The sequence below is a fragment of the Lingula anatina genome, chromosome 6, assembly GCF_051362555.1.
Source record: "Lingula anatina isolate TDL-2025a chromosome 6, LinAna3.0, whole genome shotgun sequence".
Taxonomy (NCBI): Eukaryota; Metazoa; Brachiopoda; class Lingulata; order Lingulida; family Lingulidae; genus Lingula; species Lingula anatina.
This window is the reverse complement of record NC_141772.1, coordinates 12,799,307-12,825,824: the sequence shown is the minus strand read 5'-3', so window position 1 is coordinate 12,825,824 and position 26,518 is coordinate 12,799,307. Positions and strand designations below refer to the sequence as shown.

General features: G+C 36.4%; 1 protein-coding gene and 1 long non-coding RNA gene across 2 annotated transcripts; one reads left to right on the top strand and one right to left on the bottom strand.

Moving 5' to 3' along the window:
- Positions 1 to 758: 758 nt before the first annotated feature.
- Positions 759 to 7,927, top strand: LOC147761157 (uncharacterized). Its single transcript, XR_015334947.1, has 3 exons — positions 759 to 2,392; positions 6,406 to 6,485; positions 6,854 to 7,927. It is a non-coding gene; the product is annotated as an uncharacterized LOC147761157 (long non-coding RNA).
- Positions 7,928 to 12,068: 4,141 nt separating this feature from the next.
- LOC106166060 (YY1-associated factor 2) lies at positions 12,069 to 25,079 on the bottom strand. Its single transcript, XM_013544476.2, has 4 exons — positions 24,891 to 25,079; positions 18,286 to 18,405; positions 17,597 to 17,728; positions 12,069 to 16,407 (listed from the first exon to the last, which is right to left on the bottom strand). Exons 1-4 carry the CDS (start codon positions 24,914 to 24,916, stop codon positions 16,140 to 16,142), a joined length of 546 nt encoding a protein of 181 aa, XP_013399930.1. The 5' UTR covers positions 24,917 to 25,079; the 3' UTR covers positions 12,069 to 16,139.
- Positions 25,080 to 26,518: the final 1,439 nt, after the last annotated feature.

Here is a 26,518-nt window from a genome sequence, read left to right as displayed (position 1 = left end):
TACAGTATTATAATTACAAAATTGAGAGGTGACATTTGGTGTGATCCCGGGTCGCTTTTTCTCTTTTTGGCAATTTTCTGGTCGGAACTGATACCCATTCCAAGTATTAATGTCACAAGTCAGAACATATGTCAAAAACAAATTATCAAAACATCTGGAAGAAATGTTTCTCTATAATTTGATAATTATGGAAAAGTGTTTAATATCATAATTGGGGAAGATGGCGGAGAGCTGCTGTTCAGTAGTTCAACTGTCTTTGTGTGTGTTTTTCAAGGGGAAGGGTTACTGTGTGTCAGCGTGGTGTAGTCTGTGTGAAATGATCATGGCGGTGTCTTACGACGAGGTGGCCTCCGTGATAAGGTCAGGAGGTTGTCAGCTTTGCGTGTCTTGTGATGTCTTCCTCTCAGCACTGACATGATATTTGAGCACAAAATAACTTAATCTGTGTATGCTGCTGATTGCTTGGCACATGCAACCTTGTGGCCATGGGTCATCATGGTGGGGGTTGAAATGTGTTGTTGTGGGGGGGGGGGGGGGGGCAGGGATGGGACCTAGCCATTTACCCTTATATTCCTTAGGAAAATGCCTATGATTGTGTGGAATATTTCATTTTACTTATATTTTACTATTAAGAGCAGGTATGATTTTAAAAAAGTTTGACTTTGAGAGATAAAGCCAAAATGTTTGTATTATTAGAAAATAAGATAATTTTTAAGAATGTGAACTGTCAAAAAGTTTGAGTGGTGTCTTACGATAAGCCGGCAGATTTGGACTTACAGAGTGAGAAGTCATTCTTTGGAGACAGCCAATATAAACTTGAGACAGCTATATTTGAACTTGTCTTTAAACATAAACCACAGTGTAAGCAGGAGTTCAGGCTCAGTCAAGGGTACCAGTCTGACAGTCAATGCACTGATGTATACCCACGAGCTTATTAGGAATGCTCATTGCTACTCAATAGTAGCATTATTCACCAAAAAAAAGTCTTCAAACTTTTTTTCTCTCTTTTTTTCCCAAAGTTGGTGTAAGGCGTCAGTTGGTGCCTATTTAAACTGTGAACAGGCCAGTAATTCCTATTGTGATGGATGGATGTCCACATGTGAACTACTCATTCATCAAAAAGACAACTTTTCTGTACTGGAATTACTTTTTGCATGCACATGCACTTTTGCTCTAAGAGTTGCCAATTTGGGCTGAATTAAAGTGCCTCTCAAAATGCCCAAATTGGTGCGGTTCCAGCATGGCTGACCATCTTGGTCATGCAAGAACTGACCTTTGCCACAAGGGGCCAGTTTCATAAAAGTCCTTTAGACCAAAAATTGGACGTGAATTTTAGACAATTTTTTTATGTAATTTGCTTTGACCTGAGTTAAAACCAATAAAAGTTCAGTAAAATGAAATATTGTGATCATTTTGATAAAAAATACAGAAATGGTAATAATTTTAGTTTTTTTTTATTATTAAACTAGGGAAGTAGACAAAAATTTTGGAAAATAAATCCAACTTTTGGTCTTCAGTTCTTATCTTTAACTTGTCATTGACATTGTGGCCGGAGCTACACAGACCTATGTTTGTGGGGTTAGTTTAAGGAAAAAGTAGCAAATGAATGAAGCTGGCAAAATAAGGAGCCTGTTTCAATGAGTACTTCAGAAAGTGATGCTGGAATTTGGACACTCAATTATATAGATTGAAAGGCATTAAATTTTGTGGTATCATTTTTGTGAAAAATTGCATAGGTAGGATTGAGAGGAATAGCACTAAGTCTTATGAAAATGAATTTTACCTAATAACACTTTTATTTAATGACTTGGTTTTTAGTCTTTGTAAATAGCTTAAATAACTTTGAGTCTGTAAAAGTTGATGACAAAGATGAAGTTGACTTAACACTTTAATTCAATGGCTTGATTTTCAATCATTGTAAATAGCTTGTATAACTTCTGAGTCAAAAGTTGAGTAAAAGTTGACAATTGAAGATAATTGGTCTGACTTTCCACTACAAAGTGAGGGTCGGATATTGGGTGTTCCTATCATGTAGCTCCATCTGCCTGCTTCTGTCACATATGTTACCTGTGTCAATGGCTCCTGTGGTGATAAACACAGTCAGAGAGCCCGCGACTAGCTGGAGGTGAGTAAGAGGCTTGTTTACCCGACACGATCAAGGATCTTCCCCGCGTCCTATCATGCAACATTGCCTGACCTGGGCTTATTTGCATTGGTGGTTGAATTGATATCTAACAATACCACTCATCGCTCTAAGTCAGGGTGAGAAAAGAACCATTTTCCGACTGCTCATCGTGGGCTTCATTGGATGATGGATCGGTACGGTCGTCAACAATAATTCGATGACAGTATCACGTCATTCCGCAGACACATATCCTCGCCAAATAACTGAGTAAGTAAGTTGTGAAAACCAAAACAGACAGCAGATGAGACCTGCGATTAGTCATTTGATTTCAGAGTGGAGCTTCTCAAAAGAGACCGTGCTGTGATCTTTGTATGGGAGTAAAGACTTCACTAAGTGTCTCAGCAGGATGTCCGTTCCAGTGAAATTAGATAGTTGTAGTTTGTGTCTCTTCTTTGAGTCTTCCTCTTGTTTACAGGGGGACTGTCTGTTATAGATATTATAATTATACCAGCTGTACAGCTGTAGGGCTTTCAGTATCATAGATTCTTGGTTATTGTCAAAATGAACATCTGGAGTTTGTCATCATCTCAGTATGTATGAAATGACCTGATATGCTTTTAAGCCAAAAGATGGCAGCACTTGGTAATTTGACCAAGATGAGCTGCATTTGCAGATTCACCACTATTTGAATTATATATATTTTTTTTCATATTAAGGTTGAAATCAAAATTATTTTTTACTGGATAAAATGGGACAGATGCTCTGCTTTTTAGCAATTATAATAAAAAAGTTTGGAATGTGTTTTAAACATGAAATTGAATTTACTTACCCCAATAGAGTTTATTATTATTACAGTCACTTACTCACTAAGTAACACATTTTTTTCAGAACTTTCTGTTCAGCTTCTTCAGTATCAATTAAAAGGATGTTGTTTTGAGAAATATATGTTATAATTTTTTTTAATTAAATAATTTAAATAGTGAATATTAATGTTAAATACAGTCCAAACTGATTTGACTCTATGTATACAAATGACAAAATGACATGTTTGTGTGACTTCTGCATTTTGCATTTTAATTTCTTTATTTGTGAATATATAATGGAGACATTTATGAATAAAAAATTGTTGCCCATAGGCAGGGAGGTTTTAGGACATTTGAAAGAAGTGGCCTTTTGGCCAGAAAAGGTCGGTACACTCTGAATCAGTAGGCTCTATGACATTTGCAAAGTTGGGTTGTCCAGTGGGGTAAAAATCTTTGTCCTTCACCAAATTTTTAAAAAAGCAAAAATGTTCATTTTAAGCTTTTGGCAAGTAGTGTAGTGCATTTAAGTGGTGATGAATTCATCTTAGTCAAAAGATGCCCAAAGAATAACAGCACTAAGTTCGGAGTCTGTAAACCTAACAGAAAGTTGAAAATCATGTCGATTAGAACATTGCATGTTACACAGGCAACCTGAAGAGCAGCCAGCAAACAAACAGCAGTGCTTGCGTAACTCCCTCAAGATGCCTTTTTACACTTTCTTCTTTTGTAATTAAGGTATTTGCAGTCTTCCATGCTGTAAGTTCGGATAGATCGTAGTTCCTCTGACGTTAACGTTGCATGTGCGGACTCTTGTGGGGGACATCAAATCTATGGATCTGCAGTAGCTTCTGGATAGGATTGACGTATGAAAGCATGCTCTGTTAAGCTCGTTACAGTGTGTGGTCAGCTTTAAGACAAAAGTCACAGCTTGTTCAGTGATTCTGATTCCTTGAAGTACAGTTGTTATGTCACTGATGTCTATTTTAGGGTGTTTTCAAGGAAATTGCGGGCCTACGTGTACGAAAGGCTGACATGCTTGAGGAAAGGTTTAGAGGATTCGGGAAACAACGGTTGAGAGTCGATACTTTCACTTGAAAGATTTTTGTCATACTTCTTTGATTAATTATATGAATAGTTCCAGTCTTTGAGTTCTGATTGATAATTTGTTATTTTAATTCTTTTCTGTGTCTCGTTTTGGTCATCTATCATCCACCTTAACCTTTACAATCCTTGGGTATTTTTTAAAGATTTTTTTTATATTGTGATGCCTGGAAAATGTCACTTAGGTTTGTTCTAATTAAGAGGCCGTTGACCCTTCAGCACCAATCCTTGCCAGATTCTTTATTTTTAAACCCCTGTTTCAACATTGTGGGCACACATAACATGCATCAGATCTGAAACTTTGGGGGCTGGGGGGTGGGGGGGGGGGGGTAATTGTGCCCAAGACCAGTATCCATACTTGTGTTAGATAAGACCAGATTTATTAAGGTCATAGTTTTCTGTAACTCTCTTTCTCTTTCTCTCTTTTTCTTTTCACATAAAGAGAGCCATTGCATCATGGACATTTATGTCATGGGTTGAATAACATGGCCATCTGATTATTTCTGGCCTTCACTGCTTTTTTGTATGATCAGACATTGATATCTGTCAAGTGTTATCGCAGAACTTTTTTTTTTTCAGTTTTTGGAATGGGCCTGGTCTTTTGTGTATGTTAAAACTCTATTATCATTATTTTTGGTACTAGTACATCAATTTGCACTGCAAAATATCTCATGAAACATTTTCTGGTTGCCCCTCTCTGCCACAGTTAAAGCCTGGAAAAGGATTTTCGCTAAAAATGATGTTTTAGAAATATCAAATCCTGATATCTAGTAAACTACCTTTGTTAAAGGGATAATAACTCTTCATATGAGATCTATATTTCACAATAAAAACATTGTGAATAACTCACAGAAATATAATATATTCTGTTTTACCACAAAAACGGCAGTTATAGCTATTATTCTGATATCTGAGCTTGTCTTTAGACCACGTGACCTCCATTGATGGCTATACTCTGCTAAAATCTCTTAAGAGATTTTAACAAAAAACCAAACTTTTTAGAAAAAAACCAGGGACTAACTTTGAATGTAAAAATGGATTCATTAACCAGTGGTAAGTATGGGAAAATTGTTGTTTACTTCAGGAAAATTCATTTTTTGGCCGAAACGAAGAGTTATTATCACTTTAATTTTCTGCAGTTAAAATAATATAGGGTTTCTTTTTGTATGTAGTGTTAAGCTGTGTGATTAAATATATATGAAAGGATTTAAGTTTGGAAAAAAGCCAGTGAACACAACGCTATGTTTAGAGCTTACTTGTTTGCCTGTGTTTTGTGGTTCTGCATTTTCGTTACTGCATGCTTCATGTGTGTGTCCACGTGCATGTTGCGTGCTTTTGTGCTCATTTAGATAATCAGCCCCTCAACACACACAGCAGCTTTAAAGCATGCAGCAACGAAAATTTTACAGTGGATCCCTAGGAAATTAAACACTTCCTTCTCTTTGCATTGTTTTTTGTTTTGTTTTGTTTTAAGAAAAGTGTGTTAGAGAGGTAACATGTGTTCGTGTGTGTGTGTAAGAGTGTGTGTGTCTTGAGGACCTGGAGAGTATCAGGAAAATCAGGTGATTGGAGGGAATGTATGGGGTGATAGACCGTTAGCGTAAACAATCGGCTACCCCTTGCAGTCTCAGTGTTTACAGCCGTGGATTGCTGGGGGAAAATTCCCATGATGGTCATATATACATGTATGGAATATATGTATTGTTTCGTGTTCTTGCATGTGAAAGTACATGCATCCTAATTTTTGTCACGTAGGAGACTCGTGTTGGAATATTTTAAGTTGTCATTTGCTTAATTGTGATGATTTAATAAAGTGAGGTGAAAATTGTTACATATTTACAACTAACTTAGTTGAGTCCAAAAATATGTGATGCATTTTTTTTAATCTTTAAAAAGTATGTTATAGTTTGCTGTATGAACTCAAAAATTATATGGAATGCATTTTCATCAGTGGTGTATTTTTAGATATTTGCCAAGTGAGGTGACACAATTTATCCACAGAATGATGTTTTTTTAAAACTATTTTCTCCTAATGTCTGTTGCACTATAGTTTATTGCACAATTAAGAGTACAAATTCTTCGTGTATTGCATGTTATTTATGTATTGCTTTCAAAGCAACTATTCCTGGTGCATATCATTGCAGCCTGTACTGCTCAAAAGTAATCCCCACTTCAAGCAGGTTATTGAACATTTTCTTGTCTTGTATAATGTCACATATGATATCACATGATTCCCACTGGTAAATAAATAAATAAATAAATAACTGGATTACAATTATGTCTTCATTAATACACAAGATTATTCAATCCATTCCATTGATAAATATGATCCAATAAGTAGACTTACAATGGTTGTAGTATTGTGGGTATTTTCAGATTTCTCAGAGAAGAAAGATCAGGCCAGACATGTTACTATCGTTTGAACAACACAACTGGTGCCCGAGTTTGCAGAACGCGTGAGTATTTTCAAACAATTTTGACTGCTTTTTTTTCCTACAGCCATCATCAAATTACAGGCAGGATTTTGAAAGTTGGAACACCACCTTTTGCCTTTGTTTTCCTCTTTTTTTATGAAAGTAAAAGAGTTTATTTATCATGGTGAAATAGGCTTTTGCCAAGTTTCGAGCCTGGTAATTATCAAATCTCTGGAGAGCATTCTTAGTTCATCTGAGGATTAGTCATTTGACAAGGATATTTTCAGTATTTTTTTTTTTTTTTTGTTATTTTATTTTATTTATTTATTTTATTTTATTTTTATTTTTTTGTAATGAGAGGATTAAAAGAGTATACATCATATTTTTAATATGATCATTTTCAAATTTAGGTTTTTATGATGAGAGAAGGAGATTCATAGCTGGTTACTACAATGCAAGATGGGAGCATACCCCAGGGGGACCACCCTTAATATGGAGGACCTGTTATGGACAAAGTTGACCCCTGGGGACCACCCTTGATATGGAGAATCTGTTATGGACAATGTTGAAACAAAACTCCCAGGAAGAGGTTGATCCAGTGGTTCAGATTGTCCATAGTTTACTAAAGGAGAAAGGCCATTGATGCTGCTTGTGAACAAATCAAGAGTTCGTTCTTGACAAGAAGTTATAGCACAATGTGTATTGGAATTTCACATGCTTTATAGTTAAGATCAAGATTACAAGATTTCAATATTATAAAAAGTAGTAAATGAAATGAGTTTTTAAAAACCTCTTGCGATTTATTTATTTGATACATTTTTTTATTTTATTTTTGGCTTACTCTATGTTAAAGACCTGGAAACAGGAAAAATACAGTCGTAACCATTGCTCAGAAACGTAATATACAAATATCAACAAAAGAACTGATAAAACAATTTCCAGATAAACAACAGGTGGCAGATTACATTACACATACAGATGTGAGTCACAAAGCCTTGTGTTATGAAGACAAAATTAGCTTTTTAGAGACACCAATGTTGGACTGTAGCAAAATAACTGACCAGTTGCACAGCTGTCCTTCATGTTTTCGTGGAAGTATGGCCAATGCAAAAGATACAGAAAAAAATGATTGTAAACAAAACATTTACACTTACCCTGCTGATCTGGGCTATTAGGTTTCTTGAATTGCCACCCCACCTCAAAACTATTACACTTTTAAAGATAGAAAATCTAAAATTATGTCTTTATGTTTGCAGTACAAATGGAAAACTTCAAATATGTGCACAATGATAATAAAATGTCTTCATGCACAGAGCTCCCCCTTTTGTTTTTTTTTTTTTTTTTTTTTTTTTTTTGCTGGACATAAATGTGCACCTTTTTACCCCCCTTCCCCCCAGTTGACCCAACTTGAAAAATGACATACCAGTAGAAACTAAAATCAAATTTCAGAGTGGGCCTTTTCAGGTTCATTCTACCCCCCCCCCCCCCCCCCCCCCCCCTTGGCCAGGGTGGAAATGTTTTAGTGCTCACCCTAAGTTGTAACATGCAGTGTACTAGTAAATGTAATTTAGAAATCACTCTACCACAATGTCATCATGTCATTTACCAGGAAGTGGTGTTGTGGAAACAAAATACAACTCTACTGAAATTAGGTATGCTGATTATTACATACAAATCAGGAAGCATACTATGACAGGTGTATTTATGATCTGTAATATACTAACTACAGTGTAGTGCTTACAAGTAATACAGATCTGTCCACCCACATTTGATCATTAAAGTTGGTCACCTTTCTTAATAAGCTTCATGTGGTCAGTTCTGCTGACCACTGTCGGTGACCCTGCTGTGACCACAAACCACTTCCTAACAGCTGGTAATTTTGACTTATTCTCATTTCATGTCTTTGATGGAGTGATATGATAATATGCAATTTGACTTTTTTTATATCAGCTTGTGATAGTATTAGAGCATTATTTTTACCATTGTTGTAAGTTATTTCCACATTTCATGATGAAAGATGACTGTCGGTTGCCTCTTTTTGTGATAATTCTTTCTTATCTGATCTTGATGGTCATCACTGTTCAAGGAAGTATTAACCTTGGTATTGAATTTCATTTTTAAAAAATGTGTAGTTTTCAGAGAGGAAATGTCTGTAACTCCTATGACATTCTGCTTTTCATTGGGATTCTGATTGTTTTTGAAAGCAAGGCTCTCTTCTTGGTCCTTTAAGTTTTACCACTTAGAAGTTACTTTTTAGGCAACTATTATCATTGTTTTTATTGGTTTTAAAGGAGAAACTAGGATAAAGGTGGAGATTGCAAAAAGTATATGATGGATTATAACGTTGACCAGAGATTTTTGCACAGTGATTGAATTTAGTAACTGGATAGACTTATTGGGTTAACTGTGAGTTATGTGGTGGTTCTCATGGTCCCAGCTTTAGAATGTTGTCATAAATCACATTTGAAGTTTTATTTACATATTCTTTTCTCTTAATACTTTGAAGTATCATCATCGTATTAACCACACACACTAAAGTTTTAAAAGAGTGCCCTTTTTACGTCTGCATTTTTAATGAAAAAGTGTTGTCAAAGTGTTTTGGAAGTTTTTAAGTTGCTCAAAGTCATAATTGGCTGTAATGAAAACTTACATTTTTACCATCTGTTTTGATGTGTATATTGGCCTATTAAAGAGTTGATGAAAAACGTTTTTTTTTTTTTTTTTTTTTTGAAAAGAGTGTGGTGTGACACATATATGACATAAATGACGTAAATGGGATATGTGATAAATGTTTCTGATACCTTTGTTTCCTGGTTTCAAAATGCAAAGGCTGTAGAAAAATATTTTGTGTTATTGGCATACCCACCACAGCAACATTGAGTATGTACAAAGTTGAATGAACTTTACGACACTTTACTTGTATCTTTTGACATAAAAGAAATTTGCTGAGAAGTCATCGCGGGGTTATGAAGCGTCATGCTATCTATTATACAACAAAACGGAAGGACGTCACTGCCTCAGGTATCACTTGAACAGCGTAATCACACCACCTTACATTCATACAACACAGCCAGGGGTGTCAGTCATACGTAACATAAGGCTCTTCAAGTATTGCTGGTATTTTGAAGGAAAGGATACAAGTTGGTCGAGCCAAGGGGCATGCATTTCCATGGGAGAGGGGGGTGGTGGATCCTTTATCTTTTTGTAGATAAGCTCATTTTGAAAATAGAAATAATTACATCATAAAGAGAAAATGCCTGCCATACCTTACATATGACAGAACTTAATGCAGATGTTCTTTAAACTATGGTTTTATTTTATTCTTTGTCCTGAAAATGGCAGGTTAATAAGTCCTTTCTGCCAATTTGTCTCTCTGACCCGTGCGTACAATACTAAGATCATATCCATTGTAAATGCTTCCTTCAACCTCATTACTGAGTTGGTTTCTGTTACATCTTGTTGAAGTACGGAGGTGGTGAACTATAACACTCCAGTTGTGGGGTAGTGTCGAAGTGTCTGTTTTGAGGTTTTGGGAGTGCACTTCTATTATGATTTTTATAAGAGGGCAAGGGGCCAAAGTGTTGTACTCAGTTACTAGTTCACCCTTGCTGAAGAAAAAAGCATTGTTTTGATTTTTTTTCACTGGTTTTGTAAAATGTGCTGTAAAGGGTTTTTGGTGCACGACTTTTGCCATGAATTTGTTGCAGCCTCATCATTTAGGTATTGTCACAGTCATGATACCACATGTTGCAATTAATTGTTGCAGGTGCCAGGATTAACAAATTATGCAGAGAGTTAAATGCAATAAATCAGAATTAAAAATGGCTTTTTGTTGTAAACTTTCTGCTTTTAAAAATGGGGTAAAAATGCCAGTCATATTTTCAGAGATGTATACCTGATACTCTGATTGTGGTTCCTCCTCTTCTCCCCCTCCCCCCTCCCCCACCTGGGGGAGTTATCCTTTAGCTAGTTAACAATATGAAGAGGCCTAATTTTTCGTGAAAAGTAGTCCAGCCAGACTTGTGCAACTGGCGGAGGGGTCAAAGAAAAAGGGGGGGGGGGGAGTCATGCATTATAGGCTGCTGTACATAGTGTTTGCATGCATGATGCCAGACAAGTCATGATTAGCAATTTTATGTTCCATTTGTAAATCTATGCCACTATAGCACATGTCACCTTGTTGTGAAATAACTGGGCCTTGTCCATTTAACTTTACAGGGGGACACAATTTGGCACCTTATATATTTTGATTTATTACAAATGTTTACGTGCTTCCTGAAAAGTTGTTCTCCTTTTGAATACATTGATTGATTCTTAAAGTCTGCCAGGTTTTATTTTTAAAGATGGATTAGAAGTTAGAAACCAGCTGTGCAAGTCAATACATCATATTCAACACACCTTTTCCTCACTTAACCCAATTTTTTCTTAGAAAGAAAATAAAGACTCCCTCATTTATGTATTTTTCTCCCCAAGGCATCAGTCGTGAGATGTTTGTTTTACTAAATGTATGTTCAAAGTGTTATTTTCAAAATAAAGCAGATTGTTTTTGGGCCTCTTTCAAATATAGAAAAGTAAAATAATGAAATGAGTAAAGGGCCATGAATTATGAGCTTTATTATTATTATTATTATTATTTTACTTTGTACTTAATCATATAAACCTACAAAAAGAGAATTGTGTTACTTTGTAAAGGTCCCACGAGACAAAGCTTGGAATAGGGTTACATTTTTTTTAGCACATATCTTACAAAGTTAAACCACAAATAAAACAGCCACATACTTTCTCAGTTTAAAATATGGTTATGTAGTAAACTGTACAAATATCCAATAGTAAAAGTTATAACGAAAATTCATCAACTCTGGCCTGATTAAGAAAGCTCCACCTTTTCTGACGCCTTCCTTTGAGGTAGCTAGTAGGAGTGAGCGTGTAAACATTTGTTGTTTTCAAGGGAAGCGTGGCAAATACCAGTTCTTCTCAGCCAAAATATAGATCATTCAAAATAGCCATAAATTGAATGTCACTTCCTCATTAGATTTAACAAAATGTTTCTCTAAGAACTTGCCCCATTGTTACAATAGCTGCAAACACATTTAATTTACTGTTCTTTGTAAAACAAGGCTTTGAATTCCTTCCTTTACAGTTCGACTCAACGCCCTGTTTACACACAACCAGTTGATTCTGCACGGGCCAGGTGAGTCAGCTCTTGTGCAATATGAAAAAGATTGTGGAAGGCATGCAGATACAGTATCACTACAATGAAAGGAAAGATGCCTTTACGTTGGCGTTGTGGTCAATTATTTCCTTGAAACGAAAGAACAAATTTTGAAAGATTGACTTGGTCTGGGATTAATCTTGAGTTTACACTGAACCATTTTCGTTGTCATAGAAACACAGATGGCAGTAAGTCTATATCAAGGTAACTCTTTTTTTTATCAAATGTTTTATAATTCTTGGCCTTTTGGCTAAGATCAAAGTGCAGTATCTATTCCTATCAGCTTTATAGATGGATTTTTTTTTTTTTTCAAATTACTATTTCAGCTGGAAAAATAAAAGCAATACCATAAGGGAGGTTACTCTTCCTGAACAAAATTGTTTGCTTTCAAGTCATATACAGAAGAGAATCAATTGCATGGTGTCATTCTTTTATTGCCATTTTATCCTCTAGACTTAAGAAATCTGTCACTGGGAATAACAAAACCATCTTAATAACTTACAATCTTATGTAATTATAACCTATGTATATGTTCAGTTGCACTCAAAATGAAGTGAAAAAGCATCCAGAAGCTGTGCACAAACAAAAGTTAAAGGGATAACGACTGTTTGTACGAAATTCATGTTTCACAATAAATACATTGTAAACAACTCATGGAAATATTATAAATTCTATTTTACCCCTAAAACGGCAGTTAACGCAATAATTCTGGAATTTGTGCTTGCCATTTGGGTGACCTAGATAGATGGCTATACTTCAAAATAATCTCTTAAGAGAATATAATAAAAAAACTAACTCTTTAGAAAAAAAAAAACCAGGGACTAACTTTGAATGTTGGGATGGATTCATTAACCATTGGTTAGTACGGGAAATTGTCCTTTACCCCAGGAAAATCTTTTTTTTTTTTTCTTTTTTTTTTTGCCAAAATGAACAGTTGTTATCCCTTTAATCACCCCTGTTGCTTAAGGAGGTGTGTCAGTTAATCTGCTTGCAATCAGCTATAGTCCCCGTGGAGTTGGATTGATCAATGTTGCGAGATAGTTTGGCTGGGAACAAACTGTGGAATCTTTGTCAGGATAAAAGGACAAATTCTAACTCTCACCAGCAGAGAAAACAAACTGCTCACATGCAGTGGATTAAGTATATGGCTTTTGTTAATATTTCTGTGGCTTCACTCCACCTGAGTGGGGCTTCTCGGAAATTATCTTTCACTTTCTATCACCTGATGTCTCTCAAAGTATGTATAAACATTTTTCTAGTAAACAGTATCAGTTTGCCCAATGCACAATGCTGTGAAGTGGCCATCCACCAACTCCGTTGCCTAGGATCTTCCTGTTCAAATTATTGATAGTTATGTCCTCCAATTTCTTTTTAATTAATAAAATAAATATCTCTGCTAATAAACTGCATTTGTACTGGAAGCATAACCAGCTCATGCCTCCATAGACAATACTTATATTTAGTTACTGTGTAAATTGATGGATGAAGATTGACAGATAGCCAGCCATTATTTTGGGTTGATAAGTATTGGAATACTGTTGAATACCTTTCCAAATTGCATGTTTTGTTTGAAATCCTATAAATTGTCATATTAATTTTCAGGAGCACCTTGCACATAGGGCCCAATGAGTAGGCAATGCTTCAGAGCCCACACCATGAAAATGAATAGATGACATTGCAAAAGTATATCTGCTTTCCTTCAAATGCTAACCATACAAAAGCCATAAAAACCCATTATTCATTTTTAACATGTACACTTTTATTTACAATATTCTTGACAATTAAAATTAATTTCTTAACCTTAAAATGTGCTTCATTGTCCATAGATAGTTAGCCCAGTTTTGATGCTACAAATATGAGATGCACTCTGCTATTAGCTGCCTCGTCTTGTTATTGAAAATAGTAGGTTAAGTGGGTAAAATATATCGTTATCTCCAGTTCTGAAATGGTGCAGCTCATGTAAACCTCCGGTAAATATACTCAACCAAAAAGTTCAGATGATTTTCCCCACTACATAGTTTTTTTACTTATTGAAAAAACAATTTCGTGTTTCGGAACTTTTTGGGTCAAGTTTACAATATATCAGAGACCTATTTTATGTAATCTGGCTTGTTTCTTATCTGCTGAAACATATTTTGTATACTATACATGTTACAGAAACCTTCTCTCTCCCTCCTTACTGAATGGCAGTGACTTAAAATGTATCTATTGCTATAAAATAACCATCCTCAGTCAGTGTACTGCACAGGTACAAACAAATGTATCATCAAAATACGTCCAGAGCAAAGTAAACCGCTTTCTGTCCACGAGAAGCATTAACAAGCGATTTGTAAGGTTGTGTGCCGAAAATGAAAATACCTTTCTGAGACCTTTCTGTTCGATGTTAACTCCATTTTCACTGTCCAGAGCTACATACCATGTACAAGTTTCATTTATGTTTACCTATTCATATTTTTACATAAATAAAATTGGCTCTTGCTCAGTGTCTAGGACCCAACCAAGACCAATCTCAACTTCGGACCAGGGCATTTAATTTGTATATTTACAGCCTGGTCTTTGAACAATGCCATGTAATCTATTCAACCACTATTACATATTTAACCAGTACCACGACAGTTGTATGATATTGTATACAAAGCCAAGTGTTATAGATTTTGAAGTATAATACATTTCAATAGTGAGATCAGCTACTGCATTCACATACTCTCCTGAACACAGGCACAAACACATATACATACCACATGTACATCACAATCAAAGTGCCCCTCCCCCCTTTTTCTTACCAAAAAAAACTGACTAATTGTTTTCCAAACATCTAGAAACTAATTTCGTCATGCCAATGACTAACAGGGAAAAACAAACATGTTGTTTAGTCATACTTAGTGATATTAAGCCATTTGCAAAAAAAAGAAAAATGTATTAAGTGTCAGAGAGTAATGACACCCCCTTCCCCCCCCTCTCTCCCCCCCAGATACATTTGTTTTACTGTATGTAAATTACATACACCTGGTGATAGCTCTAACTCCATTTCAAAGCACCTGTCAGTATCATTTTGACCTTGGGAAACTTTGACAATGCTGCTATGGATTTCTCAATATAAACTTATCACAATGGGATTGATCAGTGGAGGATGCTGAAGACTCCCATATAGTATACAGCACACACAGAATATTGTGCTATAACAGGTGTCTCACACGTTCTTTAGCGCATCTCTCATCACCATGTATTTAAACTTATATTACTTCATAATTATATTAAAGTGTTTATATACATTAACATATATATATTATAATATTATTCAAATCTTTATGAAATGTATCCTGGTAATATTTGATCTTAAAGAGAAGAGTCTAAATCATAATTGACCTGAATGCCGTGCTTGTGAAATTTAAAAATCGACATAATTTTTTTTAATAAACTGAATTTTGTTCTAGGAAATACTGGGAACTGTGCAAGCTACATCACATGATCTTGGATGATGACATTAAATGACAGAATTATCATTATCCACTGAAATCATACCACATTTATGAAAGTGAGCTTTAAGAAATGGACACGAAAAATTCTAGTCAAGATCAAAATGAATATACTTTTTCCACACATCTTCCTTATCATATTATCCAAATTAATGCAAATAGCTCCTAAAATTGACTCAACACAGAAGAACCTTGACCTACTATGGGACCAGCCTTCAGGTCAACATCAGCCCATGTTGGGCAAGCTGACAAGTGAACTTTGGCCCAACATTGCCCAGTCAGCAGGTCAACATCAGCCCATGTTGGGCAAGCTGACAAGTGAACTTTGGCCCAACATTGCCTAGTCAGCAAGTCAACATCCGCCCATCTTGGGCAAGCTGACAAGTCAACTTTGACCCAACAATGTCCAGTCAGCAGGTCAACATCAGCCCATCTTGGGCAAGCTGACAAGTCAACTTTGACCCAACATTGCCCATCCAACAGGTCAACATTGCCCATCCAACAGGCAAGCTGACAAGTCAACTTTGACCCAACATTGCCCAGTCAACCTGTCAACATTGGCCCAGCCTTGGCTTAAGACATGGATCTCATTCATTCCAAAATTTACCCAGTTGTCTGATAATCAGAAACCCAACCTGGATCAAGTCCACTGGTCACATTAGCACAACATTGGCTAAATCTCATATAACACTGACCCAGAAGACAGCTCATCAAAGTGACAGGTCAACATTGGCCTGAGTGACAGGACAACACTGGCCAAAGTGACAGGCCAACATTGACCCAAGTGACAGGACAACACTGGCCCAAATGACAAATCAACATTGGCCCAAATGACAGGTCAACATTGGCCTAACTGACAGGTCAACAATGGTCCAACTGACAGGTCAACATGGCCCCAACTGTGTGTGCTGTCTGTGATTGTAGCCAAGAGTTGACGTTTATCCAACCTTCCCTGAATTCCCCAGATGAATCAATCACACTGTAGCTAACTAAAACAGTCCAGACAATTTATGCTTCCTCCGCTATGTCCTCTTGGTCATATTCTATTGTATCCACAGAGTCATTGCTGTCCTCTGCATCGCTACTGTTATTAGATGTGCTATTCCCGTCACTGTTGCCGAACTTGTTTTTGTTATTATTGTTACTGTTATTGTTTGTTTCTGAAGAGAGATTCCTTTCTTTTGGTTTGTAGTCTGTGATGATTACTGTTACTGCGCCTACTGTAACTTCCATGTGCGTAGCACTGCTGCGATCAATATTCTTCAGTCGTGGGAGCCTGGAAAGGAAAACATTACATAAACGATGAGAATCCTTAGGATAGATGACATGAGAAATTATCTGAAAACGTAAAGCCTTAACTCATCCTCTGCAGTCAATTTTCACTAACTTGACTTCAAATTAACCTAACACACATCTAATTTCCCCTATTTCCCAAATAATTTGAAATGATGCAATTATCAGTACCAAGTACATGCCTATATTCAAAAGAATTTCCAAATTGTCATCTGACATTTACAGATCAAAATCTCAAAGTGGCACACATGCCGTGCCCATGGTAGCTGTTTTGTTTACATTTTCCCTCCAACATGCAAGACATGGACGTATAAATAACGCCACTTAGTTAATCGTCTGCTCGTGGAATTATTGCCAAATTCAATACATTCACACAAGATATGTGTAAAATCTGGAATAGGAATGTACTACTCTGTTCCAAGGTCAGCTATTCTCAGAGATGAAAGACGTTCTCTAAAGAATTACAAGACATCTCAACTTTTCCTTATAAATGAATGCCCTTGACCTCAAACCAATCCCCCACGCTGGCATCCTACCACAATTGCTTCCACAACTGCTGGTCTCCTGACTTACAAAGAATGTAGCTCTATATAAATCAGTTCTGAATTGTTTTCGTTCTTGTCTCTGTTTTCGTTCTTGTCTCACAAAATAGCAACATTTACCTTCAGCATTGCCAGCTACCCAAGAAGAATCTTTCTCACAGAAAAAGATTTGTAAGACTAACTCTAACCCCCAAAATTGTCATATCTACTTTTCTGATTTTCTTATATTTGGATAGCAATAGGTGTTAACAATTTTGGTTTGATTTTTTTGTTTGAGTCAATTCCACATAGTACCATTCATTTTTGGATGAAACCATGACCAAAATGCTTTCAGGATTTTTCTGTATCAGAGATGTCATTCCCAAGGTGATAAGAAAAGATATTAACTAATACCATGCATGCCAATTCCATTTTATTTAGAGCTCTCCATCATTTTGAGGTTCTTAATAACATAACTGGGTTAACTTTTAAAACATCTTGACCACGTTTTATAGCAGAAACTATGCCAGAAAAACATTATATATGCCAGCTGTTTAAGCCTTCTAGATGACATTAATCCATGATCTTTTTTGTTGCCCACCACTGGATAGCAAGGGGAAAACAATTTACATCCCCCTAAAATTCACTTACTTTTTCAGTCCATTCACACCATGCTCTTTCTTTCTGCCGCCGAGCTCTTTTTTGTCTTTCTTCGGGGGAGGAGGCGGTGCAAACTGTTGCGCCAACTGCTGCGTAACCAATTGAGGGTTTATTCTGGGTTTCCTAAATATCAATAAAAGCAAGCGTTCAATTACAAATCCAATGACCATAACAGTAACACTGACTACATTGAGTAAAAAAAAATTACCCCTCGGGTTAACACAAGAATTGACTAGGCATTAAATAGATGTCAGTCTGACTGCTTTGACTACTCTTGCGGAAACTGGGCCAGTTGTGAAAAAAGTTAAATAATTGATGGGATACTGAAGGTGGCGTGGGTGGAGAAGTTGTTGATAATCGGTCTTCAGGGACTTGCATCATTTTATACTACAAGGTGGATCTGGCAGCGTCATTAATATTGATCAAAACACTTCTACTTTTTGGATGATTACCAGGAAAAATGTACCATTTGATGGGGGTGTTTTCTCATTTTTATGATGAAAATGTCAACTCAATAATCATTTTGCTAATCAAATCCTTACTTAAACTGTGAACATATTCTGAAATTAAATGGTCTTAACAAAAAGGCAGGAAAGGAAGGGGAAAAGAGAGAGAGAGATAGAGAGAGAGAAATAGGTAACGAAGGCAGGTGAGAGAGAGACAGAGGGAGGGAGACATACCTAGTGGATGTCCCCTTCCGTACATCGCACATATCACATTTAAAGGCTTCCGGAGAGTTTCTGTAGGTACACACGCTGCAGTCCCAGCCCTCTTCTTCTGCTGTTCTTATCCGCTTGGATCTGAAGTGAAAATATTGATAAAAACAGAACAATTAGGAATTAAAAAATTTATACAAGTTTGATGTTTGTGCACATACAGATCAATATCTCTAGGATAATATTCCTTTTTCTCTCCAAACGTTCACTATATTTAGAATTGCTGTACATAAAAACTCACATTTCATAGATCACTTATGGCAACCAGAAAAACTTTACCAGTGTATGTATGTTGTTTTCAAAACCTTCTTGGGCCCAAATTTATTAGAAGAAAGACCTAAATACCAGAAATTCTGTTACATGCACATACATCCAAACAGACGTCACTTGGATGAATTTGTGAGCTGTTTTGTAGTGAGATTGCTCTCACTTGCTTACATAATAACAGATCATACATGCATGCACTAATTCAAACATGCATTGCCAAGCAAATTGCTGGAACTTAATCACAGTAATTAGAAATTAATACTGTACTTTCATATTTTCAACATTTTTTGTGCTGTAACAACCATCAAAAATGATATTCACAGGCAATGGTGAAAAATATTTTACTGGGCTACAAAAAAAAATTTTTTTAATTAAAAAAAAAAAAAAGAAATTAATGGCAGCTATGAAAACATCAAAAACATTGTACAACCCTACTCCAGGCAGACTGTAGTAGCAGTTGGCCGTTCCACATTATTCCAGCTTCCGCGTTACACGTTACACGCTGTTACACACGTCACTCTAACATAACGTAAACACCCTTGAGAAGTTCACCGACACTGGTCTGGGTTATGACCTCATAAACTATTTACTATGGTATGTGGATCCCTTGTCTAGACTTCATATTTTTGACTCTGGATGAAATTTGGGATTTACTAACAATTTGCAGGCCTTATGTGGATTTCCTTTTTTTTTCTTTCTGGTATTGCTCAAAGCAGCTGATATAGATTTTTTTTTCTTTTTTCACTAACAGCTGTAGGGAAATTAACCTCGTCTAAAAATCAATCATTTAATCATCATATTCACAAATTTTAATTGATTAGGTTGAAAAAAAGTGTGCTTCATCTGCTATCATTGGTTGTTTGGTTGTTACTGAAGGGCTGAGGTGGGAGGGTGTGTGTGTGTGTGTGTGTGTGTGTGCGCACGCGTGTGTATGTGTGAGAGAGAGAGAGACTGAGAGAGAGAGAGAAGTCCACTTGTACATGTGTGTAAGATAATGAAAAGCCACTGTGTGCATGCATAAGAGAGAGGGAGAACGAGAGGGAGTTTAAAACCCAGATGTGTGTATGAAAGAGGGAGAAACCCGTGTGTGTGTGTGTGAGAGTGAGAGAGAGAGAGAGAGAGAGAGAGAGAGAGAGAGAGAAATAATTTTTAAAATTCAGGCCTACCCAACTACCAGACTCGGCACCGAACAGGGCTAGACACTAACTTTTATGAGCACCTGTCCTTCGGACAGGTGCTCATAAATTTGACCTGTCCGATTTTCAATCCAACCTGTCCACAAAACCAATAAATTTTTTCTATTCATACATTTGAACTTTGTCAATTTATATGTGTGGTCATACATTTAAATTAATGTATATATTACCAAAACATTCAATCATATGAGCCCCGAAAATGCACCTTAAAGTGAATCTATGTTCAGATTAAAATTTGTTTTTTCATACTTGTGAACTCCTGAAGATTTAATCTTGCATTTAAGTCTGATAATTCACATCAGGGCTTCTCCTAGGATTTGGGGTACAGGGTCTACTAATTGTAAGTCTGCAATTTGATAACAGATTCACATGAAGTTTAACCAAAGCTAAAAAAAAAACCCTGAGTGGGAAGTAGGGAGGGGGTACAGTACTGTTAAATTAATTTTATTAAAATATTCAAAATTTATAATATTTGAATAAATTTCAATGAAAATTAAAGAAATTTTATAATACTTTACTTATATTTATGTTAACAATTTAACTTTTTAAGGGGTTATCACGTGTTTGATTTTTTAAACATATATGAACTAAATAAAATCAGTATAAAAAAGTTCCCCTTCTTTTTATTAAAATTCTCATATTTGTTATTACTAATTTCTTCCTTACATCAATATCACACTGGTATATGAGAGCAATGTTAATTTATCATATTCCAGCACTAAATTTTAAACTGTAAATAACAGAGGTGATGCTAGAGTCATTAAAAAAAAAACATCATACAAAATTTCAGGTTATATTTTGGCAAATAAACAACATTTCAACAAGATCTTCAGCCCCAAAGATATCACTGTCTATAGTGAGCAGATAGCATACAACGTGTTTGATTGACAGGCAGTTTGTTGCCTTGACAACGAACTAGATATAGCCAGTTCATCCAGTCCAATCTGGCTCCAGCACAGTACTTGTGTAGATTCTGTTTATGGAAGTGTCTTTATTACTAAACCACGTAAATTTTTAACTAAATAAATGTTCAGTAGTGAACCTGATATGTGAATAAATTTTGTCTGCTGAAGTTCTGGAGGGTGTTCACTTTCATAATTTGGCGGTAAGTTTGCTCAGACTTCGTTTTGCGACTGCATGTGTTTTGTGCCAAAAGTAGGTCACTCTTTTTCAATGTCGTCTAGGAAGAGGCAAAAAGACGTTAGTATGCAACAAAAAGTGATTTTTAAAGATTTTTGCTCCAAATTTCTCATAAAGCATGACCTGTCCGTCGGACAGCCAACCCTGCAACTTCACCTGTCCGAACTGAATTTTTACCTGTCCCGGACAGGCGGACAGGCGCTAATGTCGAGCCCTGCCGAATGATCCTGAATTCACCGGTAGATCAGACAACACTACCCGTTTTCAAGGTGTGCGTCAGATCGCATTACACAGTATCAGACGCGACACCACTCTTGCCTAGTATGCGATGTGATAGTGACGATTCTCAGCGGGGTTGAAAAGCATTGCATCACCACTCAAAATGTGTTCAGGGTATGATACTGTGTAATGCGATCTGACACACACCTTGAAAACAGGTAGTGTGGTCTGATCTACCGGTGAATTCAGGATCATTCGGTGCCAAGTCTGGTAGTTGGGTAGGCCTGAAATTACTACTAGTACATACTAGTACAGGTCTTAGCACAGACTGACTTCAGTATTAACTGAATAATCACTCACAACGAACAAGTGCCCTAAATGTCACTTTCACACTTTCAAATAGGTAGCAATATTCAGATATGCCTTATCACCATAATCAAAATAAAATCTATGGTTCATTTTTCCCAAAAAAAACATGAAATGCTATTTTCATGTACAGGGCAATTTTATATTAGATAACAGAGCATGGCATGCTGTGAAGTCAGACTAGGTCAGAAAAGACCATCGAGAACTGCGCAGTGGTTATCAGCAAATTCAATGCAACTCAGTTGGATTAATGGAGTAAAATTGGCCGCGAGTTGCTGAAATAGAATTAAATTGACAGAGCATCACAGACAAATTGGTATTTTTAGAACTGCTGAAGTTGTGTTGTCACATGGAATTTGATAATAATATCCATCTCTTTAAAACTGCACCATTAATGCATTTCAGTGTGATGAACATATTAAGCAGATCAGTAAGAGTGAAAACCAGTGAAAAGACCTTAAATAAAAATATCGAAAAAAAAAAAAAGAACCTAAAATGAATGGTGTAAATGAAAGAAAAATATAAAGGCCTACAGTATAACAAAGTAAAGCTTAATTTTTTGTTGAAAGTAAAATGTAAGATCAGCGGTATTACTGCTAAAATAAAAATGTATTAAGAGATATTTCAAATTACGTTTTTCTTCATCATAACTTTTGCATCTACCATCAATATTTTTGCTCTTCCCACCAACTGAAAAATTTAGTATCTATCTTGAGTGGATAACAAGTTCTAAATGACACCAATATTGCCATCTTCTCTTGTCTAAGAATTGTGTAATGTCAAAACACTTATAGGGCATCTGGTGTAACTGGCAATTAGACCTGTCTTAAGTGGTGCTAGCAATTTTTTTTTTTTTAGCCAAATGACTACTTTTTATCACTTGTTTCTCCAAATGGTTTAAATTGACTAAAACAAGTCAAATCAACCCTATTTTGTTCAGCCAATTTTAGTCAGTTTTAGCATTTGGCTAAATTGGAGAGAGTTAGCGCTACCCCAGCAGGATGTATACAATGCACCTTGACAGCTGCGTCACCAGCATTCTATCACAATAAGGCTGTAGCCTAAATTACAGTCTGGAAAACAATTTTTTTTATCTTCCTAGTTCATGTATCATATGATAAATCACAAAAAAAAACAGACAAAAAATTTATCAAATTTCCTACAGTGATTTCCATTTCAAACTCGAAAGATTCTGTAACAGTAAAAGCCTGCTGCTGCCTTCTCTCTATCTCTGTTTTTCATTTCCTCCTGACATCATTCATGAGTGAAAGGCAGAAAGTGAAGGCAGGCTTATAATCTCTATTAAGTATATATCAGACAATATGGAGATAATTGGAGTGGTATGCTGCTAGATCTCCCTTTCTGTGTCAGTTTTTCTCCACGCACCTGTCACTACTTCTTTGCTTGCCATTTCGTTCAGAAAAATTGAGATAAAACAAACAGGTTTTTTCCCTTATATTGGATATATCAATGTCAAGAACAGAAAGATTTTCTAGCATCAGATGTGACAACGTGGCAACATATACAATAGAAGGCACCTTGAAAAGATCATTAAGTCATTGATTTAGCACCTACTTCCAAGAGGAACACTTAAAATGCTCAATACAATTTACTGAGAATCAACGTGGTGTGAAAGACAAACAATTCCTAGTCTCCAATACATGACATAAGCATGTCACTGTTCATGTGAAGTTTATTATATTTGCTACTGGCAGTATAATTTAGACTTCCCGACAGCACAGTGTGATACTTTGAATCTGTATGCAATGCCTAGACAGCATCAAGTAGGATCAATATGAGACAGTGCAGTCAACAGCCCCCATTGACGTACTTTCCAGAATTGATTGAAATGACCTCAATCCATTCAGTGTGACAGTCACAGAAATGGCGGTGCTATTGCAGTTCTCCCCCCCCCCCCCAACTTGCCAAGTTTAAGGTTTTTTTTTGTTTTTTTTAATATTTTCAAAATTCAATTGTGGTCACTTTGATTAATTTCTGTTTTTTTGTATTAATTTGTTAGAACCAGGCAATTTTCAATTTTTTCAAGATTTATCATTAACTTTAAGCTCTCCGACCAATAAAATTACAGAAAATGTTCACTCCTGAGATGGCCTCAGCTCTCATGACATTTGAACGGGTTTGAAGTTTCTAGTAAAAACATCGAAAATAATGAAAAGTGAATTGCCATACAAATTCATTTGAATTGCAGGGACAACACTGCTCACAGTCAAGTAATTAATAAAACACTGAAAATCACAGTGAGACTGCCGTTGTACCAAGATGGCTGACATCCTGTGCTTTGACAGGCGGTGGAAACGCGCTACTTATATGATTAAGACGAGCCTAGCCGTCAGTACCGGATATTGTTTTGTGACCTTGAGGAGCAATTAGGTTTGGTCTTTGCGGCACGCATGAACAGTAGTCGAACTACCACACCTGGGTCTTTTGTTTTTGACAACTGTTCACTCGTCATCGAGGCGCTTGTTCAAGACTACAGGCTGATATCTACTAGTACTACAAGTGGCTTCATTAGTAACGTTCCCACAATACTTAGTTTTCTGTCTGTGCGTACATACCCTGAAAAAAGCCAGCCTCGCTGACGAGAACAATGGACGTTTCTCACCCCTCTCTAGGATTACCCCTGGCTTTGACAGCCATTTGATAGCCAACACTCCCACATGTACGGCTACCCCAAAATAGAACGTGTATGTGTTGGGAGGAAAGACAGCGCAGTAACTTTTAGTCTTCATAATTAAATAAGTGATGCTTTGTGGTAGTGTGTACGGGCCCACTTGTGCAATGGATGGGTTTTCACGTTACATTAGTACTGCAAATATTTTAGGTCTTCAACTTTTAAGTGCATTGGTTTCCATTTGTATAATTAAGAATGATGCCAGCTTCAGGTAACTAAAACTGACAAAGGCAAGTGTGATACTGCATTTCGCCTACTAGCATGCGGTTTTTACTGAATACATTTCGGATATTCTAGTGCAGTGACAAGTGCGATATGGGGGCGGAGTGTTAATGTTAGCATCAACTAATAAAGTCCTACCTAATGTGTGGCACAAGTTCGCGTAGTTTTATATGATGGAGACTAAACTGGAGCCCACACAACCCCAGACGTTCCCGCTCACAGATATCATTTAGAACTAAGTTTTGGCGCACACCCATGCACCATTTCACCTGCGTATCTACCTCTAAGTTCGCATAGCATGGATACCTCTCTAAGCATGAAAAATCAGGTCAAGTATTTTCAGGTCAACCAACTAGTTCATTTCATGGTAGAGACAAAGACGTCGGTTTCATCCTGCTACAGTACGAGATTAACCGGTGATGTTGTACAGTAAGGGATCACAACAGGTCGGTACTGTCTTCTCTTACCTGCCGGAGCTTCTTTTTTCTTCCATGGAAGCCTTCCTCGGTCCAAATTTTCTAAAATCGACCCTGTGAAAATTTTCCAGGGAGATTCCCAATTTAGTAGTATGGCGGACAGCTTGGTCACATGACAAGGGATCGCCAATAGTAGCGTAGTAAACTCGTTTTCGACTCTGACGTCATTTCGAGGGAAATTTCCACGTGTACTTCTTCAGGGAATGGTTTATTTTCGTGTTTTTATTTTATGTAAAATCTCATCGTTATTTTGTTTTCTGCAATTGAACCCCCACACAAAAAGAAGATTTTTGTGCGTGACTGAGTTGAGTGGATAAGCATGTGCTGCTTAAGTAAATTACGTGCGAAACAAAATCGAATATGTATGCTGTGACACTGATGTTAGCCTATTACAATAAAATGCGTAGGTGCTTGCGGTTTACCAACATGTCATGCAATCATTATACGTACATATCGATTATTTAAAACAAATTATGAAAGGGAAGCGTACACAACAGCACCTATACCAAAACATGAAATGCAAAATTTGGCAAAATTTAGAACAGGGGCACATGACTTAGAAATCCAAAGAGGCAGATACCGAAAACCAAAATCAATACCCCCTGAAGAAAGGATCTGCAAGTTATGCTCAGATGAAGTGGAAAACGAAATACACTTTCTTTTAAAATGCCCCTTACTCACCAAACACAGGGAGATCCTAAAACCAGATCCTACACAAACCCCAGAGGGTCAGTTCAAATGCATAATGCAGTCAAACGATTTACATGTTATAAAGAATGTGGCCCACTATATCACAATGTGTAATAAGGAAAGAAAAAATATTCTCAACCAACCACCACCTAGTCAACCAAAGTAACGAGCGTATACTGCAATTGTAAAATCTGATCACAGTTATTGTATAAACAATATTGTAATTTACTATTGTAATTTTAGTTATATGATTATATTATGTATACTGTTAGGTCATAGTCATTGTAAAAAATGTACTTGAACCGCAATAAATAATAAATAATAAATAAATAATTATCGCATTGACAGTAATCAACGACCCCTGGTATGCAGAGATGCGGGATGCTATTATGAATTTCACGTAGAATTTACCCCTCGCTGTGGAAATTAATACACTGATTTGCAATTAATATTCTGGAATAATAAAGATAAGAAGTTCAGTTTTAAAAATGAGAAGAAATGTAACCTGAAAGTTTATCCTTTCACATCATCCACAACAAGACTAAAAGAGACGAACTTAAATTTATCAATATGTCATAAAAAGTGCAAGTGGAGGTCTGACAAAGTAAAGGCTTGCTGTAAAAGTGTGGGCTACATGTATCTCAATATTATATATAGTATTAAAGGTGTTGATAAGCGACCACGTGGTTCAGGTTCAGCTCTATAGCTTTATGGCCACATTTCACCTCTGAGCATCCCTCGTCTTAAAAACAATGTGCATTCCACGAATGACGCAAAATTAGTGCTAATGTACGCAACAAACATCGGTTGTTTTGAGGTTATTAATCGATCACAGCTGGTGTGCTGTACATCTGCATCGCACCTTTCTCTAGTTTGAAAGTTTGAAATCAACCCAGGCGTGGATTAGAGCCATCTGGCGCATCTGATGT